This window comes from Colias eurytheme, chromosome 1 (assembly GCF_061535395.1).
Source record: "Colias eurytheme isolate Ceu_HAF_F1 chromosome 1, ilColEury1 Martin Lab GWU primary, whole genome shotgun sequence".
Lineage (NCBI taxonomy): Eukaryota > Metazoa > Arthropoda > Insecta > Lepidoptera > Pieridae > Colias > Colias eurytheme.
This window is the reverse complement of record NC_142980.1, coordinates 11,432,268-11,454,015: the sequence shown is the minus strand read 5'-3', so window position 1 is coordinate 11,454,015 and position 21,748 is coordinate 11,432,268. Positions and strand designations below refer to the sequence as shown.

The 21,748-nt window shown below is 33.9% G+C and overlaps 1 protein-coding gene across 1 annotated transcript in view; it reads right to left on the bottom strand.

Annotated features, from left to right (window-relative positions):
• The window catches only part of grnd (grindelwald), a 29,361-nt gene that overhangs the window by 5,526 nt on the left and 2,087 nt on the right, over positions 1 to 21,748 (bottom strand). Inside the window, exons 2-4 of the mRNA XM_090104538.1 lie at positions 14,336 to 14,538; positions 12,054 to 12,119; positions 391 to 524 (exon numbers count right to left, since the gene is read on the bottom strand). Of these exons, the coding sequence (XP_089960664.1) occupies positions 391 to 524; positions 12,054 to 12,119; positions 14,336 to 14,534 (399 nt within the window). The 5' untranslated portion in view covers positions 14,535 to 14,538. The remainder of the gene's footprint in view (positions 1 to 390; positions 525 to 12,053; positions 12,120 to 14,335; positions 14,539 to 21,748) is intronic.

Below are 21,748 nucleotides of genomic sequence, written 5' to 3'. Positions count from 1 at the left end.
TCGTCACAGAAAATCAGTTCTAGAGTAATAGCATACTGTACGGTGCTTCGTTAATGCATTTCGCACAGTGAGTTTGCGCTTAAACCTTCCTCATCCTACTCTCAAGTAATTATACTGGATACTTACGTCATTGCTTTGTTAGTTACGCGGTGTTTTCTTGTCTCTTAAAAAGGTATGTATGTATTTACATACCCTCGTTTAGGTATTATTTTTTATTATATAAGTAAGAAATTCGAACGCGACTTCTTCAGCGTAGTCATAGTTCCCGGTCTCGTGGGATTTCCGGGAAACCTTTACTATCTCAGCTCAGTTCAGCAGTTTTTGCGTGAAGGAGTATCAAACAACCTTTCACATTTTATAACATAAGTAGGATAACCATAGGCATCTCACCTTAGATGGTTGAAGTTTCTGCTTAATGTACCTCCAAGACAGCCGGCCTCGACAAATGATGATCAGCACAAGGAGCAGAACTGCGAGGGCCACACCGCTGACTATCAGCGCTGTTTGTGCTTGACGCTGCACACCTTATAACGTATAAAGAAATAAATATTTTCGTTTATGTAGCGAAAAATTCGCATTGACTCGCACACAATTCTAAAATAAAAAACAACTTTTAAAATTCGCTCCAGAACTTAATTTCTAATAAGAACCATTGCGTTTGCATTTGAAAAAAGACGAAAAATAAAAAAGAATCGAGTTGGCCCAAAAGTTTTAAAAATGTAGGTAACTGAAAAACCTGAACAATCGTTCATAGGTACGTAATGGTGTAAAAATTACGCGAGCGAAAAAACAAATAGAGTAACTTGCACTTCAGCAAAGCAAATCGGTGTCAATTGTTCTCTCAACTTAGAAACGTCTAGAAAATAGCGGATATTTACCAAAAGTTAGTCGTTCCATTTTTTAAACAATGGCCATGTAATGCAGATATTATAGTGTTGTTGAAAATCTGCACGTCGTTCATTATGATTTATGATTCCCTTACTCACCAAGCCGTTCAATAGATAATGTACTCGTATTAAACTAATTAACAATACCAATAACAGTACTTTAGAATTCAAAATCGCTTGAGCATAATTTCAGATAATAATAAATAAACTTTCGCTAAATTAATACAGGATTTCGCAAAAAGCAAATTTTGTATCATAAACATATTACATTATTCACATAACTAATATCTCTCACAGAACAATCTATACACATAAATGTGACACGCAATATTCGATGATCTTACCAAGGGGTTCACATTTTAAAAATAAAGTAAGTGTTATAAAAAAGTTTTCAAGGTTTACCTTGAATTTCGCATCTAAAGAAGATGCGAAATTTTATTTCCTAAAAAAATCACAGGAACTTTTTCCTTAAAGTGGATAGTTTCAGAAATATCGGTGTAAGACTTTTCTACGCCTAATCATGCCAATACATGCCATCGCGAATGCCATCGCGAATGCCATCGCGAATGCCATCGCGAATGCCATCGCGAATGCCTTCGCGAATGCCATCGCGAATGCCATCGCGAATACCATCGCGAATGCCATCGCGAATGCCATCGCAAATGCCATCGCAAATGCCATCGCAAGTGCCATCGCAAATGCCTTAAAGACCTGGATATGATTTTGGGTACATACAGTTGCTAGTTACATAATATTATTTTTTATTGTTGCCCCACCTTGAGCCTGATATGAGCATGATATCAAGGGTTCTACGAGCTTTCTATCGATCTATCTTGCTATTGATGATATATGTATAGCTGTAGAGGAACAACTTTATCAAGTGGTATGATTAAAATTTACCTAAGATCTAACCTTAGAATGGATAAGACGGAATTGAGAGACTGAAATAATTTAGGGCCACAATAATCACTACATGGTATAAAACAAAGTCGCTTTCTCTGTCCCCATGTCCCTTTGTAAATTGTACCTATTCTTAAATCTTTAAAACTACGCAACGGATTTTGACGCAGTTTTTTTTAATAGGTAGAGTGATTCAATAGGAAGGTTTTAGTATATAATTTATATTCGGTTTGAGACAGAGCGGGCGAAGCCGCGGGCGATGAGCTAGTTAGACATAAGTTTAAGCCGAAAATGAGATACACATTACTTACACATACCTTCTTAAAAATTAAAATATTACCTGATTTTTGTTAGTATAACTTTATAGATAGGTATTAAGTGTTAAATATATATTTTGTGCATAGGTGTGTTATAATATATCATTCTTGAAATACCAAAAATACGTTATATCAAGTAAAATTGTTACTAACATCTATACTAATATTATAAAAAATAAAAATAGCTAATCTCAGGAAATACTTGTCCGATTTGAAAAATTCTTTCGGTGTGAGATAGCCCATTTATCGAGAACGGCTATTATATAGAGTATAGGCTATACTATCACCAATACGTAAGATCAACAGGAGCGGAGTCACGCGGGTGAAACCGCGAAGCGCGTTATAATAATTGTAAACGTAGTTTCTATAATATACACATGTTAGAGGGCTTCGTACCTATAATTATTGATACGGCGTAAGAGCGGGAGCTACACACCTGTTACCTACCAAAACAAGATGCTAGTTTGTATAAGCATCTAGAAGAAAATTATAAGTTTATGTGTTACTAGTAATCACTACATAGTATAAAACAAAGTCGCTTTCTTTGTCCCTATGTCCCTTTGTATGCTTAAATCTTTAAAACTACGCAACCGATTTGATCATCGAGATATATGTATTTGATGCGGTTTTTTAATAGATAGAGTGATTCAAGAGGAAGGTTTTAGTATATACATAATTTATTAGTTTTTAGACAAAGCGGGCGAAGCCACGGGCGGTAAGCTAGTACTGTATATAGGGTAATACAACAGTAATACTATTGGGTAATACTTACGAAGTAGGTACGAAAGAAAAATACATTTGTGTGTAAAATTCCATTTTCAAAATATTCCGAATTCAAAAAATTATTTTCGGAATAAAAAAAATAATTTTGTAAAATGGATTCATTGAAGTTTATAAAATATATTTATTCCAGATATTTATAAAATAAAAAATTAAGTATTTTGTTTTATTATTACATATATTTAATTTGAAATTAAAAACCTACAAGAACGTTTGAGAAAAAAAAAATGTGCTGGTTCAAACAGATTTTATTTTTAATCTGTAATTTTTGTTCCAAATTCCAATCAGACGAAGTGTAGTGAAAAACAAGAACGTTTTGCGTTGAATTCAAAATTAAAATTATATTTTGACCAATATATTTTAATAGCAATGCCAATCGATAATGATTTAAAAAAAGTTTGGGTGGCGGGCCGCTATCGAATATTCATTGATAAAGATCAAAATGTCGACTATGAAAGTGTCACGTAAGTTAAATACATTGTTTTATCATCATACTTATAACCCCTCGTTTTCACCAAAGTACCTATAATACATGTATTTTACAAATTTGATGCAATGTTTTCGTTTCTCATAGACCTGTGTAAAATATGTTGTAAGTATACAAAATTTGATGCATGTAGGATAACTTATATGAAACTTATTGGTTGAAAACTTCTAGTTGCCTACATGTTTATGATCTCTTGTTTTTGTTGTAGCAATACTTGTAGAATTCGAGACAAATTCAGTCGTACCTACTTTTATAATTTCTATTAATAAAAAAAACTTTTGTGAGATGTAGGTAGGTATATGAAAACTTTATCCAACAAACATGGATAAAGTTTAAAACTTGTTTGTTAATAGTATTATATACAGAAATTGCAATAAAAATAAACAATACTTATTAGTCAGTTCTTTAAAGAAACGAATCTTCAATGGCGGCGCTTATCATTCCCTCTCGCTCACACACGGCCGTACGGTATGCAAAAAAAATAGGGTAAAGTAAAATGTATTTAATTTTCCCTGTTATAATTTTTGGAAGAAGTGTACAAATACAACCCTCGAATTTAAGGTTTTTGTGGGGGGGGAGGGGAGGGGGGAGTGGTGGGAATCCCTCCTCCAAAGGGGGAGGGGTGAGGAGTCACTTAGTTTCTGAGATATTGGAGTTTAAAGTTTTGAGAATTGCCTTGAAATTGCAAAAAAAAAATATGGACAAGAAATAATATGAACTTTTCTTCCTTCCATTCCCACTTGTATAGTCCCAGCAGTGGGTACTTATATGGGCTGATGATGATGATGAATCTCAAACAAAGAAATAAAGAAATATTTAAAGAAATGTATTGCTCAAAATTATAATTTTCAAATTTGACTACCTGAATTTGACTACCTGTCGACCCCTATGCGAAACCCGATCATAAATTTAGAATGACAATTATGTATTTGCTATAGTAAATAATATTTTCTTTAATAATATATTCTTTGGGGAAAGTTGTTCAGTTTATGGGCTAATTACGAGACTACGAGTATTAATGGGGATTTTGTTGCGTTCTGTATATGTCATTTGATTGTTCATATAAATACACAAATATCATAACAAAACAGTTTGTCAACAAACAAATTAAAATAATTAACAAAATAATAAATAAAATAATTATCAATTTACGTTATTTTTATTTTCTTTTTTGCTGATCCTACCATCTGTCAAAGTCAGCTTTGGCCGCCATTGAAGATTCGTTTCTTTATTGAACTAGCTAATATCTAAACCACGACTGTATTTTTATAGGTGAGAACGCTATCAATGGATCAGACAAGTTCTAACATGTCACAGACTTCAGTGTAAACTTCCGTCTTTCTACTCATGTGGTGTAAACGCAAATGTGTTTTATACTTGTATAAATACTTGTTGGCTTATGGCTACAAAGTGTGAACGAAAGAATGTTTGAGACAGTCTAAATACATGTATATATACAATAATTATGTTTTGAAAAGTATTCTCTTATATATTTAAGTTTTGTATCAAATTACCTAGTATTTAACTTGTTTCTTGGTGAAAACGAGGGGTAATATAACCGAGAAAGTTTGTAAGTATGGATGGATGGATAGATGATATTATGTGTTCCGTTTGACGTCCGTAGTCCATTAAGAGAGAGTACATCGCCTTTTTCCCCGTGAAGTCGCTAGATGGTGCTAGTTTTAAGCCCGTCACGTGGTACCGCCGCCAGCGCCGCGAGTGGTGGGAGATATAGTATAGATATTTGAAGAAAATTGTAAAAAAAAGCATTTATAAATATTTTACCAATAGTTTTAACTTTTATTTAATGTTTAGCCTGAGCATGATTTTAATCAAAGAATTTCACCCCATTCAGCAACCACTTTGCTCGAATAAAATTTTACGTTATTTTTAACCAAATTTTCATTTTTCAGGTCAAAAATTTTATCTTTAAGACAAGTATCAGTAAACACCTCCTCAATTTTAATGAGTGGGGTGGCCAGAGTTTACGAGAAAGAAGTGGATCAATTGTTAGAAGGTAAGTTCAACATTAAACATTGCATAATATAATAATATGTATTGCATTATGCATGCAAATTGTAAAGCACATTCTTCAATATCTATGAGCTAGCGCGCAAGAGACGAATCACCTTCTTAAATAAAAGAGGTTTAACCTGGCATCATTTGATTGTTTAAACTTATAATCTTATCTGTGTATTTTGAGCCAAATAAACTTTGTTTTATTAAAAAAAAAACATTATATACTAGCGGTCCGCCCCGGCTTCGCCCGTAGTACATATTTACGTTTTCTCTACATAAGAACCTCGTACTTCAAGGAATATAATAAAAAAAGAACTATCGAAATCGGTTCAGCCGTTCTCGAGTTATGCGCTTACCAACACATTTTGCGAATCATTTTTATATATAAAAACAGATATCCAAAAACATTAAATTCCTGTAATTATTATTGTGCGCTAATTACAGCTAATCGCTTGACTGCAAGCTACTAGCTGTAATAACATTCTGAATTAACGTAATAATAATTATTAATTATACGCAAATAAATCTACATAATATTTAACAATAAGTTATGCCTGTTACTATAATATATATTTGCTGATTTTATAGGAGAAGGAAATCTTTAAAAAATGTAGTATTTGTCCTTTCCCAAATATTTTTCCGCAACCAAACATAACAGGTTTTAAATATTTATCTCCTTAAATATATCATATTAGCTGGTTTTATTTTAAAATAGATCATACCTACCTGTGGATCATACTAACATATTTTTTTCTTATAGATTGCCGTAAATTAGATCAGTCAATAGTTATGAAAGACAAGAAAACGGAATGAATCCACTTCAGAAGGAAGAAGATTTATGTAAGTCTTTTCATATTATATAGTTTTCTGCCCACAGCTTCGCCCGAGTGCTCTAAATATTATCAAATTATCAAGATCGGACTGAAATTTGGCATGCAGGCATAGCATAGCATTATATAAGTAGGATGTATACGATGACTAATTTTATTTTAAATATTCATTATGCTCAACCTAACTCAATTTTTCATTTACGGAATATCTTCATTAAATATTTAGTAACTATCGTCTGTATGTTTTTAATGTCCTTAGAATTTACATGACTGTGGCGTAAATAAACATCAAAGTTAAGAAATAGATACTTAAATGTTTATGTCTTTACTCTTTTTATAATTAAATTTACTTATTACATTTTACATATTGCTCCACTTCTACAAGTACCTACTAGCCTGAAGGTATATATCTATATAGCCTATAGGCTATAGCCCTCTTCGATAAATGGACAATCAGCCTGTGTGTTCCTGAGATTTAACTCTTCAGATTTATAATATTAGTGTAGATATGAATTTATTTATTAATTGTGTATGTGATGCTTTAGTGATTTATAGTAGCCTAGTAATCAGACGGTTTTTGTAGTCGATCCAACTCAAACATTCTTTTCACTAAAACAACTATTTTTTTTTTCAGATTGCGGTACAAACATTTACTGTTACCCAGTTCTGCTGTCCAGCTAGTTCCTCCATTTTTGATACACTTCTTAATAATTTAAGTTAAAATTGATTATGATTATTTAAAGAGTTTAATATGATTATTTCGAAATAAGTTTCGAATCTTTGAGTTGATGATTAAATAAATATTACCTACTACTTATTGTTTTTGTTTTTCACGTATCGCCTTAGCGTATCGCCACAGTATCGCTATAAGAAATTTTCGAAATTTTATTTTACTATTTGTCATTTCCTTATTTAATAGTTCTCATGTATTTAATATTATGTCTTATTTAAATAAATACGCATAAAAATCCTTTTTTTTAATAAGATTCGCACTCCTAATTATTATACTAATTCCTACCTGAAAAAAGTTCAGTTTTCCAACCCGAAAAGACAAAACACTCATGGTTACACTCAATTATAAAACAAACTAGCTATCCGCACTCGACTTCACACTCTTTGTAGAAAACTAACAAATAACTAACTTAAACCTTCCTCAAAAAAAAATCCCTCAAAGAAGGAACAGACAGCGAAGCGACATCGACTTTGTTTTATACTATATACCTAGTGATAAGTAAAACATATGAACAGAACATAGACACTCAATATACCATAGATATACGCTTAATGTAAATACATACCTACTTACGCGACAAGGGACAATGTCCACGGTACATGCATAATACCTCCTGTAACACCGTCGCGTCGTGAACATTTTGCCTTGAAAATATAAGTCTTATTAAGTAGTAGACTTATACAGTAAAGAGTAAATCGGTATGTCACTTTCTATGTTTTTCATGTGATACCTTTTTTATTATAGTGGGGAATCTCAGTACGGTAGTCCGTAGTGAGGAGCTTCGCTTAGGTACAGTCTTCGTCCGCGAGGAATTATAAAAGTAACCGAATTTATTCCTTATTACATCAGCTATCTAGGTCTAGGTCCTAGGTCAGATTCACTCTCAGAAATCCCAAAAAACTTGTAACGACCACGGCACCTGGAATCAAACCCAATATCACACAACTTTATGCAAAACAACTACTGAAGAACACACCCCAAGCCGGTTGGTCACCGTGGGGGAAGACGACCACTACCTTCCAACGAAGAACACTAAGAACACTAAAAATAAAGAAAAACTAAAAAATATTTATATAGCTACTTTTAATACACTTTCATTAAGGACACCAGAAAAACTTACGGAACTTAAACTAGCTTTAGAAGATATTAAATGGGACATTTTAGGTCTGAGCGAAGTAAGACGATTAGGAAACCAAACCTATCGAAATGAAATAGATTTTATAATAACCAATCAACCTAAATCATTCAAAAACGTCAACGTTTTAAATAACTTTAACTTTAACAGCAACCACCGCATGGTCAGAGCAAGTTTATTCAACAAACAACCTAGGAAACGACGAAAATACTTGAAAAATAACCCAACAACAATGTTCACACTTCCAAGGAATATACCATTAAAAGAAATAGATACGATGCAGGAACTTTACAACTCGGAAATAAATGAGATTTATAAAATAAATAAAATAAAATATAAGGAAAAAATTAAGAAAACCCCACTTACCTCGCAGACCATTGATCTTATTCAGAAAAGGAAACTACTACTTAGAAACAGAAGAGACAAAGCCACATTAAAAGAAATAAATAACTTGAGCAAAGAAATTAACCGTAAAATTAAACAAGACAAAGCTGACAGAAGATTTGAACGTATAAAACACCACATATCGAAAACAGGAGGCATAAACAAGGCATTACGAGAACTAAAAGAGGAAGAGGTTTGGATCCCAAAAATGAAAAACAAATTAAACAAACAAGTCACAAGGAGACAACCAGTCCTCAAGATTGCTACAGTGCCACAAACTTATCTGACCCGGTGGCAAAAACTGGAACTACGTGCCGCCATTTTGAAATGTCACATTTTCACAGACTTTTCATACGGAATATTTTGTTTATATAAAAGAAACCGACATCAGTGACACTGTCACCGGGTCAGATAAGTTTGTGGCACTACAGACTTTTATCGCACTCTATACTCTACCAAAGACATTCAATTAAATAGCAACTTAAGCCTCGAAGACTGTACAGAAGATATCCCACAAATTCTCGAAAGCGAAGTCCAACAAGCAGTAAAATCCCAGAAAAATGATAAAGCACCAGGATTAGACAACATCACTAACGAAATGATGAAAGCTACACTACCGGAAACGTTAAAAAGACTGACTAAGCTCTTCAATACCATCCTGAACACTGAATTCATCCCCATACAGTGGACAACAACTACCATTACTCTCATTCACAAAAAAGGAGACAGATCTGAAATAGGTAACTATCGCCCAATTAGCCTGATGTCGAACGTATATAAAGTTTTCTCAAAAATACTGCTTAACCGTATCACTAAAAAGCTCGACGAAGAACAACCGAGGGAACAGGCAGGGTTCAGAGCAGGATACTCTACAGCGGATCATATCCATGTGGTGAAACAGTTGATTGAGAAAAGCCATGAATACAACTACCGACTCTACATGGCATTTGTAGACTACAACAAGGCATTTGATTTACTGGAACACCAATCTATATGGGAAGCTTTGAAGAATCAAGGAATAAACAAAAAATACATAAGGATCATAAAGAATATATACAAAAACAGCACAGCCAGAGTAAAATTGGAAACCGAAGGTGAAGTATTCCCGATAAATCGAGGCGTGAGACAGGGAGACCCACTCTCACCAAAACTTTTTTCCTCAGTATTAGAGGGAATCTTTAGAAAATTAGACTGGGATAACTTCGGCATAAACATTAATGGAACAAATTTGAATCATCTCAGATTTGCTGATGATATAATACTCATATCAGATAATCCTGGAAACCTTCAAACCATGCTTCTCCAACTGGCACAAGAAAGCAAAAAAGTGGGACTATCAATTAACTATGAAAAAACCAAAATTATAGCAAATAGAGCGCGAACCCCAATTAAAATAGAAGATAAGTTAATCGAATATGTCAATTCTTATATTTATTTAGGCCAAATAATAGCTTTCAGTGACCAAATGTAACATGAAATTGAGAGACGGGTTGCTCATTCTTGGAAGAGATACTGGTCGCTGAAAGAAATATTTAAAAATACACAATACAATATCACAATTAAAAGAAGACTATTCAATACCTGCATTTTGCCAATACTAACATATGGTTGCCAAACTTGGGCTAAAACAAAAAAACATGACACAAAATTGGTAACATGCCAACGAGCTATGGAGAGGAGCATACTAGGTTATACAAAAAAACATTGAAAAAGAGCTTTAGATATAAGAAATATAACAAAAATAGAAGATGTTGTGAAAAAGACAAAGATTCTTAAATGGAGGTGGGTAGGGCATATGCTCAGAGAAAAGGGAAACCGATGGACAAGGGTCATTACTGAATGGACTCCCAGAGCAGATGCTAAAAGAAAAAGAGGAAGACAAAGAAAAAGGTGGTCAGATGAGATAAGGAGAGTGGCGGGGCCGCTCTGGCTACGGAAGGCGAAAGAACGTGGCGAGTGGAAGAAGTTGGAAGAGGCCTTTGTGTCACAAGGACACGCCAACACCCACAAAGAAATTTAATTTTAGTTTTAAGTAAATGTAACCTGTAATATTGGCAATAAAGGCTATAAATAAATAAATAACATCAGTTATCTACCAGACAGAGTAACGTCCAGCCGTTCCAGAGATTAGCTGGAATAAACAGACTAACAGACAGATACAGAAAAATATATTTATGAGAGCCACCGCCTGTAATGGTTATAAGTTATAAGTCGTAGCCAAATAGGTTGTCTCCGTTTAATTAACTGCCTGCATCAAATCCAATCATTTCATGAAATAGCTAGGCAAACGATTGGTTTGGGATAATATTTGAAAAAATCGTTGTATGTCTGCTATAGTGACTATTTATAAAATTTTTGGTCTTAAACAGTTTTATTCTCTGTTTTTATACAATAATAATTATAATAGTTTAAAAAAAACTAAAAAACACGCTTTTAGTTCGGTTTTCTATAAAACGCGTGTTTTTTATTTTTTTTTTTAACTATTATTTATTTTATCAAATTAGTGTATTGTCATCGGTCCTAAATAAATCTACAAAGTTTGAACGAAATCTGGCCGTTTAAAGTGGGTCAAAATCCCGCCCAAAGAAGTCGGTTACAAACTTACAAACATACAGGTGAAGCTAATATAAAGCGTGTAAAAATAGAAATATTTTCCTATTACGTAACTATTCAAATTCAAATTTCAACGTAACTATCTATATATAAGTAACTAGGTTTCCGCCCGCGGCTTCGCCCGCGTAGTCAAAGAAAAACCCGCATAGTTCCCGTTCCCGTGGGATTTCCGGGATTACGTCATTTTCCCGGGATAAAAAGTAGCCTATGTCCTTTCTCGGGTATCAAAATATCTCCCTACCAAATTTCATGAAAATTGGTTCAGTAGTTTAGGCGTGATTGAGTAACAGACAGACAGACAGAGTTACTTTCGCATTAATAATATTAAGTATGGATACGAAAAATCTAAGCATCAGTCAGTCAATTAATTATATCTTATGCGAAAACGAACTGAACGAAACTGTCCGCAAATGTTTTTTTTTATCGAAATGAAGTACATATTAAATTATAATAGTTTAAAAAAACTAAAAAACTTTTAGTTCGGTTTTCTATAAAACGCGTGTTTTTTATTTTTTTTTAACTATTATTTATTTTATCAAATTAGTGTATTGTCATCGGTCCTGAATAAATCTACAAAGTTTGAACGAAATCTGGCCATTTAAAGTGGGTCAAAATCCCGCCCAAAGAAGTCGGTTACAAACTTACAAACGTACAGGTGAAGCTAATATAAAGCGTGTAATAACTAACGTATACGTTTTGGTAAATTAATTCCAGAAGGTATATAAAGGCCCTCGAATGACACTATTGATTAATTACGGCGAAATTGTAATTTGGTAGCAATTTTCATAACAATGTCATCCGTTAATTCAAAATTACTTCGAAACATTACAGCGTCCATCAAATATTGAATTTTGATAACAGTTTACCTGAATTTCATGCATCATTATTAAAATAATTGATATTGTACTGCACGCAAAATAATACGTTGTCAAAATTCGCTTGCGTTTATAAAGTCATTAAGCACTTACTGTTAATGTCGGAGGGTGGGGACATCGTTACCGATCGTCGCATGTAGCGCAAGTCCAGAAGGTATCCTGAAAAAAACAACCAATATGAATCCTTTACTATTTACACAAAGTTCCCTACAGCTCTATAAATACCGTCCAACTTTTTAATATCGTCTGGTAAAATTTACAGATAAAAGCAACCTGTACTTTCGTAGGTATGTAAATGTTTTAATAACAATTCAAGCGTTTTTCAATACCGTGCGTTTATTACAAAATGCAAGAGCGTATCGTATTTATGGTTCCGCACGAATTCCACGGTTAAATTATTAAAGGACCGCAAAGCGGAGAGATTTCTTTGCTCGGACATTATTTATCTTGTCGGCTCTGTTTGCATGGTAAAAACGCTGGTCGCTAGATTTTCCAGCATAATTCCGATTGGATACTCTGTTGAAGCTTGTATTAATAGCTGGAGTTTGCAACGGTTGTAATATAAATAAAGGGAGAAATTTCCAGTTAGCAAAGGGATTCAAAAACGTCTATCGAAAAGGAAATCTATTCGTCAGTGTATGTGCAGAAGAATGTTGGAATTTGCGCAATTTATAAACAAGAATGGTGTTGCATTTGTTTTGTTGCGCACACGAGCGTAGGGACTGTGCGTGTGTGTGTGCGGACCTGTCGGCAACAGAGCATGACGCTAACAGGTATTGTTGCACCCTCACCAATGATCCGTTTCTGTTGTTGCCTCGCCCGTCGCGTCGCCTCGCTCGTGTGGCGGTTATTATCTTTCGTGTTTGATGTAATGAGATCCTGATTCTGGTGATCGTGATTGGAAAATATTTCAAGTTTAGTTTTTATAAATTTTTATCCAATTTAGCCAATTATTGTTTATCGAAGCTTAAAAATAAAATTCTATATAACCTACCTACGGAATAATTTGTTTTTGTAAATGGGAATAGAAAAATATTATAACAGAATTGAATGTACAAAAAGTTCCTTGTTAGGGCGTCGATATTGCTAATATAAAATTCTAAGTAATTTTCTCAGAATACTTTTCCAGGGAAATAAAAATCGTTTTTTATTATATGAAATAAATAACTTCATTTGTAAAGAGTTAGGTAACCTTCAGACTCGATGTGAAAATGATCTTGCTTGGGATGTTTGACCTGAAATGCATTCTTTTGCCCAGGAGAGAACAGGATGCACATATGATTAGAGCAGGATAAAGATAGTGTAGGCGGTTTGTGGTCACGAAACCAGTTACTGATAAAGGCCGTGCGTGAAAATCGACTCTACTATCTAAGCGATAGAGTGTGATATCGCGTGTTAAAATAAAGAAGACCTCCACCACAATATAGTATGTAGATAAATATTAGTCATCATTTTAACTACTCATCTGAATATTTTGAGGATTTCCTTTTCGTGGAAAGCTATTAACAATTCTTTGATAAAAATAATATTAATAAGATTAAATTATCTATTAAATATGAAATCACTACGAGGTATATTACAAACCATAATGAATTTACTATTGCGTGAATTTTTAAATATTTTTTTTTTGTTGAAAAACCATGTGGCACCTAAAGCAATAATATGAATATAAAATACCTATAGCAAATCAATACAACGATAATATTATTTTCCAATTTGATTTCCATTTCACATTACGCATAATATTGCCATTACAGGAAAAAAAACTTATTCAATCTCGTTTTAATATTCTTATTGGAATTTAATAAATTACTAAGTTCCAATGACATCATAATTAAAAAGACTGCACTTTTCAATCTTTAAATAAAGTTACGAATGGAAAGCTAGTTGAATAAAACCAAAATATTTATAATGAAATATAAGATTTTTAATGAAAATTATGTAGTCTAAGGAAATCTAGTCTAGCTGTCTTTCCATGCAACACAGGCAAATTAATAAAAATAAAAATGCGTACCTACAGCCCACAACCGCCCGGAGCCGCATACTTTGTTAACTCTAATGAACCTTTCAACTCTTAAGCACGCTTTGCAAGTCTTCTTAGTTTTATAATACAAAAGTTTTCAATATTATACCTACACCAGTAGGTATGCTACCACGACCTTTGCATTAACACGGATAATCATACCTCATATTTTTATCGATGTATAGAAAACTAGGACAAAACAACTTATACCATGAAACATGAACGATATAGGACAATTCGTGACATAGAGCCTTAGTTTCTGAATGAAAATATAGGACAATTCGTGACATAGAGGCTACCTAATAACTACCTAATAACTTCAAACACTAAACAGTCATCTAAAGAAACGAACCTTGACACTCCTTAATGCATAGCCCATTGTCGAAGTTATGGTGCGTCTTGTTGCACACCACGTCACAGGGAGCGCATCTATTGGTCTCCGGAGAGCAGTATTCCTCAAGCTGACACGTCAGCTGTCCGCAGCGGATCCCGTCAAGCGTGAGCTGGGCTGAAGCGCCAGCCACAGCTAGCAGGCAGGCTAGACGCGACATGGTCCTGGAAGAATGTGTTTATTAATATTTGAATTTTAATAATACAATCCACGCTTAATAATAGTTGGTAACAAATGCATCTACAGTAAATTAACTGATTCACAAAGTCCACTCTCTGTGTATTCTAAAAGATAATTTTAAAACAGTTGGAATGTTATCACATTAGTTAATTAATTTATTCATATAAGAAGTTTCCTATATTGGAATAGAAGTAATTCATGTGTATATACACTGAATCATATTAATTGTATTTTGTGGTTAAGCCATCAAAAAGGTTTATAAATAAACTAGCTTTCCACCAGTGGCATCGCCCGCGCAGTCAAAGAAAAGCCCGCATAGTTCCCGTTCCCGTGGGATTTCCGGGAAAAAACCTATCCTATGTCCTTTCTCGGGTATCAATATATATCTATACCAAATTTCATGCAAATTGGTTCAAAGGTTAAGGCGTGATTGAGTAACAGACAGACAGACAGATTTACTTTCGCAGTTAATAATATTAGTATGGATATGGGACACAAATTCAATTGTTAACTCGCATTTTCACAAAATGATAGCCAGTCAAATATTTACAGATACGCGCTACGCAATAACGTTAAGCATTCCTTTAACTAAAACCCGTTTTACTTACGATGATGTAATTTATTAATACTATAGGCATGCTATAGGCTAACGAAGTATTCAGTTCAAGGTAAATTTAAAACATCATCACATGATTTAACAGCAAAATTGAGCTTAAACTAATTATAAAAAAACATTAATATTGAATATCTATAAGCATAATATTCATCTATACCGTACGTAGTAAAAAACATTTTAACACAAGTGATAACTGCGTTAAAAACAACCGACTTCAAACTTGCACCTGCAACATTTAGAAATACAGACAAAAATGCTCATAAAATAAAAACTACTGGGCCTATCCGAATAAAATTTTTATGGGACCAATTCGACACCATCCCGCATCGAACAAAAAAAGAATCACGTAAATCGGTTCAGAAACCTCGGAGTAATCGGTGTACATACATAAAAAAAAAAACATACCGGCCGAATTGATAACCTCCTCCTTTTTTTTGAAGTCGGTTAAAAAGGAAGATTACTAATTCAAAACTGTAAAACTCCGATTCAAAATTCTCACGTAATAAAATATGAAAGTGAAGGATCCCAAATGCAGTGAGCAGCACCCTACACCTTTTTAATCTGTCATATTATTCCATAGTCGGGAAACATCGTGTATCTTGTTTGAGTTACCGCCATATGTCACTGAGTAGACACAGTTAAGTAAGCATGAGTCATCCCGCAGGTAGAATAGCGACAGGTTCATATTTGTGTTCCAACAAAAGGGTCCCGAAACCTTTTCAATTGTTACCTTACTATATCCTATCTAAGCGGCCGATATTTTTTCTTAACTTTTTTCTACGCAAAAACCACAGGCCCAGTAATAACTGCTACACATTATTTACATTTATTAATATAATGGAGTTTCGTAACCGCTTTGAAAGCAATAGCTAATAATTCTTTCATGTGAAAACGGTTTGAATTCTTAATGAGGTGACTCATAGCAATACATTACGCTGGTGCCTCTTAATATGTTTGTAACAAAATGTTCTGTGATTAATCGTTAAACCAGTAATTGATATTATTTGACACTTAAAAAAAATACTTTACAGTTTTTGACTTGTTTAGCAATAATGATAAGTTATCGATCAACCTGTTTTTCAGTCCCAAAGTAGGTACGTTACAGGAACCATAGCGGTAATCAAATTATGAGGTATTAAATATTATTAAGTTCACATATTTTCAATATAACTATAATATTACATAGATATCCAAAATTTATAATAAACTAAAAAACCTCGGTCTAACAAAAGGTCCTACGACGTAGTAACTAAGTACGCACTTGCATGGAAGTCCACGTAGGTATAAAATGCTATGAATTCACTCACCTATTCCTTAAAATGATAATGGCACTTATAAAACAAATAACACTTAACACAAATTCAAGGAGGGAACATTGGTTCGAAGTAAACAGCCTTTTTAGTCATGATTGTAAGTAAGAGCATAGTGTTTGGGCTAGTGTGTTATAGTTTCTTTTGCGGTTGCTAGGTAACCAGGGAATGGACTTTACGATAACATTAACCTCATGAACATTAATTATCGCACAAACGAAAGAATCCTGAAAATATAATATTTTAAATCTAGTATTACTTACTACTTAATTGAAATTTGTAAGCAATATTACAGTTGAAAATTGCATAATGACTTTAATCCACTAAATATCGTTAAAAACCGTTAAAATACCGAAGTGGTGTTGATCCAGCCACATAATATAAATATTTTTTATCTCATAAAATAGAACATGTTCTCATTCCATTTATGTTCATAGCTGCCAAGGTATGTAAGTTGTTATCTGACGTAATCAAATGTTTATCATTTTTTTTTCTAAACGTGACAAGACAATGACGAAGCGCAGTGGATGATTACCTTGAGATCAAGGCGTATAACACGTATGCCAAATGCCAATATAGCCTAATCATTACCTAATACATTACAACATACTTTTAGATACCAACATGTATTATGAGCCCTCTTCACAATGGACAACGTTGGCCCAACAAATGATCGTTGGTGTTTGCCGCCATTACAATACAGCGATTATAAATAAACATGGCCCTCTATACTATTGTGATTGGTTCTACTCGCATAACGCTGCCCATTGTGAAGAGGGCCCATTAAGTATGAGGAGATCTTTTTTAGAAAAATAAGTATCAACGTGGTATTGAACCTAGGACTCTACGTACGGATCTGGTTCCAATTGCTATTTCATAGGCTATTGTATACGTTAATGTTTTTCGTGATTTAGAAAACTCAAGATTATTTGTAGAGTGACCAAAAAAGCCAATGCATAAGTAATGTGCATTTAACGATTTCACTTATCACGTAAAAGTGTGATACTTAATAGACATATTTTCTCAGTAGTAACTATATTTTAACACAATCTACAAAATGCATAAAGTTATAAGACGAAAGTCGTCTTCTAATAGAGAGTTTTACCATGAATGTCCATTAACGGGACTTATGTGTAAATTATAAAAGGCTCTTCATGTAATATTCCGGGCTTTGTAACCCTTACATTTTGTGCACTATGAAATAATAATTCCCGTCGAACATCAATGGTATTAAGCGAAGTGAACTTTCCTCCATAATTGTCGGTTTTGCCATCCAAGTATTTAATCTTCTTACGTGTCGCAGGTACAGACCCGAATGGCAACTAGTGGTATTAAATTAATAACTGAACGCTGCTTCTCGAGGAAATTTCAGTATTCGCCTCAAATTATACATTTTGATGCCAATTAATTAGTGTAATATGGGCTTTCATGCCGTGTTTTAATGGAGTACTCTTATAATAGGCTACGAAAACACATCTAGGAATAGGTACGTTACATTATTATTGTGCCGAATTTCCCAATAACATATTTGATGGGGAAACAATGATATTAATCACGGTTTCTACGAACGGAATGTTACATGCGAGCATAAACTGATTTCGGTGCATTTCAGTGAGGTCAATGGAAACACGGCACACATTTGAAAGAGCGAATCAAACTTGCGGAATATGACCACCTATTGCTTCATACTTACGTGTTCCGAATAAGGGAGGGAGCATCCCGGCTGTATAATTTAATTGGCAGGCTCTTGATTTTCAAAACTATGCAAATTCGTGTGTAACTGCGTATTGTGGACGATTGGTATGGAATATATCGCTGTGGTATGAAGATTGGTGCATAATAGCATGATTTAACTATTGTTCGTTATTAGTCTGGTTAAAATGGAATATTCGGAATATTTGTGTCGAATAATGTATTGGGATGGTTGTAACATTGAATAAAGATGAACCAAAATAACCCTTTCTTTTGCAAGTAACTATACGCGATACTTTCTGTAAATGAAACTACATATTTAGAGAGTATACCTACCTACATAACAAGCTCTACTAAAATGAAAGCAACTGAAAAATGTGTTGGTGAGAAAAAGACGAAAAAGAAACTGACACGAAAGTCCGACACTCGCTAATTTATTAAGTACCTTTACCAACACCAAATATTGAAGCCTTGTGATAAAAAGAACAGTTACTATAAGTGTAACCAAAAACAATCGAAAACAAAGTGCTAGAATGAACCTTAACTCCATGTGCGACGTGTGAATTTTCTCTAGTTCCTCACTAAAGCACTGATGATACACGAAAGCAGCCAATGCTAGACGTTCTGAATGACAGTCACATATTTATTGTTTTCCTTTCATTAGTATGCAAGCGAGGCTCTGACGGTCTTAAGGCTCTATGTCACCCTCTTCATACCACGCTCATAATGTTACCTCCTGGCAAGGCTTGTGCAAGAATTTGTTTTCGAACGCGAGCATTTGAAATGCTGATTTTAAAGCTAAGTATGTCAGTACCTAAAATGGGTAGTGGTTAATATAAAAAGGATTATTCATAATAGTTAGGGATGAGTTTGTTAATTTCGTATACAGTATGCGTATGCAATATGCATATTAATTTAAGGAGTTAAAAAAGATTTGAATTAAAAGTCTATGTACTGTATGTACAGGTTTTGTCATCGACTAATACAATAACTCCCTGGATGTAAGTAGGATATTCTGATTCATTTTTAAGCCGCATTACATAAATACATAATATATAATATTCTGAGAATATAAATCCTTGTATAGTATGCACAGCAGCAGTCCCAATATTTACTCTACGTGGTGTCACCCAAGTCCCGACTTTAATGTTACATTATTCGAAAATAGTATCTATATACTACGTTTGATGAAATTTCATGTGAGAGCCCGTAGTCCGGATGCAATTGGAATACACTATTCTGGTCCGGATATTACGAGCCGAGCCGAAGTGCCTCAAACACTGTTTGCTCTGCCTACCTGCTAACGGAATTGCCAGATATACCTACACAAACTTTCGTGTTTATCAATTGATCACAATCGCTTGTTGTTTTACTCGAAACAGGAACCTTTTCAATTCCCACAGCCGTTTGTACTGCGGCATTTTTTAAAGACCGTTATATCGAAGAAAAACGCCCCGTGAATTGTGATTCCGCTTCGCTTCAGCAAAATTTGATAATTCGGGGTTATAATTTATCACAGATATTCATAAAACTTTGACGTGATTAATTTGCCCAAAATCCAATTAGTGTGAAAGTTTCCTTTCTACTAAAACTACCTAAGTTTCCAGAATCCTTTTAAAGATTACCGCAATTCTAGATTTCGAGGTAGGGATACCTCGAAATCTAGACTTAGGCATAGGGTGAAAATGTTTACTTACAGTTTTCCGTAGGTTCATTTTAGTAAGTAGTTTTTAATAGAATGAATAGCCTTTAAGAATACCTCATTTCATTCAAGTTATTAACTACATAATATACCACGAATAGATTTTTAGAAGAATTAGAATCAGAAGCATGGCGAAAGCGGATTTACTTCCCACATATTATCTATACGATCATATCACGATTTAATTATCTCTTTACAGTGAACACAATGAAAATCAGCGGATAACCTTTATCAGAAGTTGAGCAGTCGTCCACTTACACAGCAAGAGATGAGCTGACCCTGTGACCTCGTTAGCAACCCTTTGTTATTAACTAAGAGTCACTATCAAGTTAAGCTCCACATTTCTAAGACCTTAACCGCAAGCGTATAATATGAAAATGATGATGTGGACCTAGACTTACAAGACATGATATGCACTACTATTGCGAATATTATAACGTAGGTAACACTCGATAATTGCCAGTTTCTCTAGAAGTCTTTGTCGTGTTTATGTCGAACATAGAATCAAAAGAATGTGTGTTTTTTGCAAGAAATTGGCATTCCTATATTTATAGACCTTGTGTAATATCTAAATTAATTTAAGAAATAAAACAATTGACAAGGTAAAGGCTTGGTTGACCTTTCATTTAGGTGTTTAGGATTCATGTCTTTACTCCACTGTCCGGATATTGCCCTGCCAGTCGCAAACGTCTCCGTGTTTGCCTTGTTACTTAATTAAAGGAATGTCATAGGACACAATACACTCAATCGAGATTACACAGCTGTAATAAAAAGGCTTCACAGAATTAGGTACCTTATCTATGAGAGTTTTACTATTGCTCGATACTAATTATAAACACACTTGCTATAATATTTTAAGTTTACCTACTCTTCTATGTTTATAATAAAAAAATCTGTGATCCTATGATATAAATGAGCTTCACAGCAAATTCATAATTTCCTGTCAGTTATTGAAATTAAAACAAACGCAGTCGAGTGTTGTGTCCTCTAAACATCTAACCATAAAAAAGAACCAACTAGACGTTGTAATTATATTTATTACTATTTTCTTCAGTCAAGACCTTGAACGTGATAATTATGATGTAACTAAGGCAATACCAAATTATGAGATGTAAATATACACGGTGTTAGTAGGTAGGTTCCATTATAGTGTCTAGTTCATGTAACTTGTCAAGTGTTATGTATCAACGATAAGGCGAAGTTTCACACTGCCAACGCGTCGGGTTTACAGACAGTCCTTATCATGTCATTAAAAACCATCTGTCATTAAACTAACAGGTACCTAGTCAGCTAATTGCTACACATGTCGCCTTCAGATCGTCGAGTTTGTATACATTTAGAGAAGTCATTCGTGTGTCTTGGTTCATTGGAGATGTCTACAGTTCCACACTTCATTAATTAGCTTTTTAGTTCTTCGCTGTAGGTGTAGTTCGACTTTACAACTCTATGACGGGAGTAAATTGAGAACGAAATGTGATGAAATTCATTGGTATACTGTAGAGAAGGTATATTACTATATTACATATTTATTTCTTTTATATCAACTTTAATATTTTAGTTTTATAACGATGATATTATATTTTAAGAAATATATGAATGAGTAGGCATAGTCTACAATAAAATTCAAGTTTTTCGAAAAGAAAAGAAAATTAATGAGGAAAAACTTACTCAGTCACATATTCGATAGAGAGGTAGTTATTTTGAAGAAAATTATATAAAAGTACTAGATTTCCGCCCGCGGCTTCGCCCGCGTTTTCCTATCCTATGTCCTTTCTCGGGTATCAAAATATCTCTATACCAAATTTCATGCAAATTGGTTCAGTAGTTAAGGCGTGATTGAGTAACAGACAGACAGACAGAGTTACTTTCGCTTT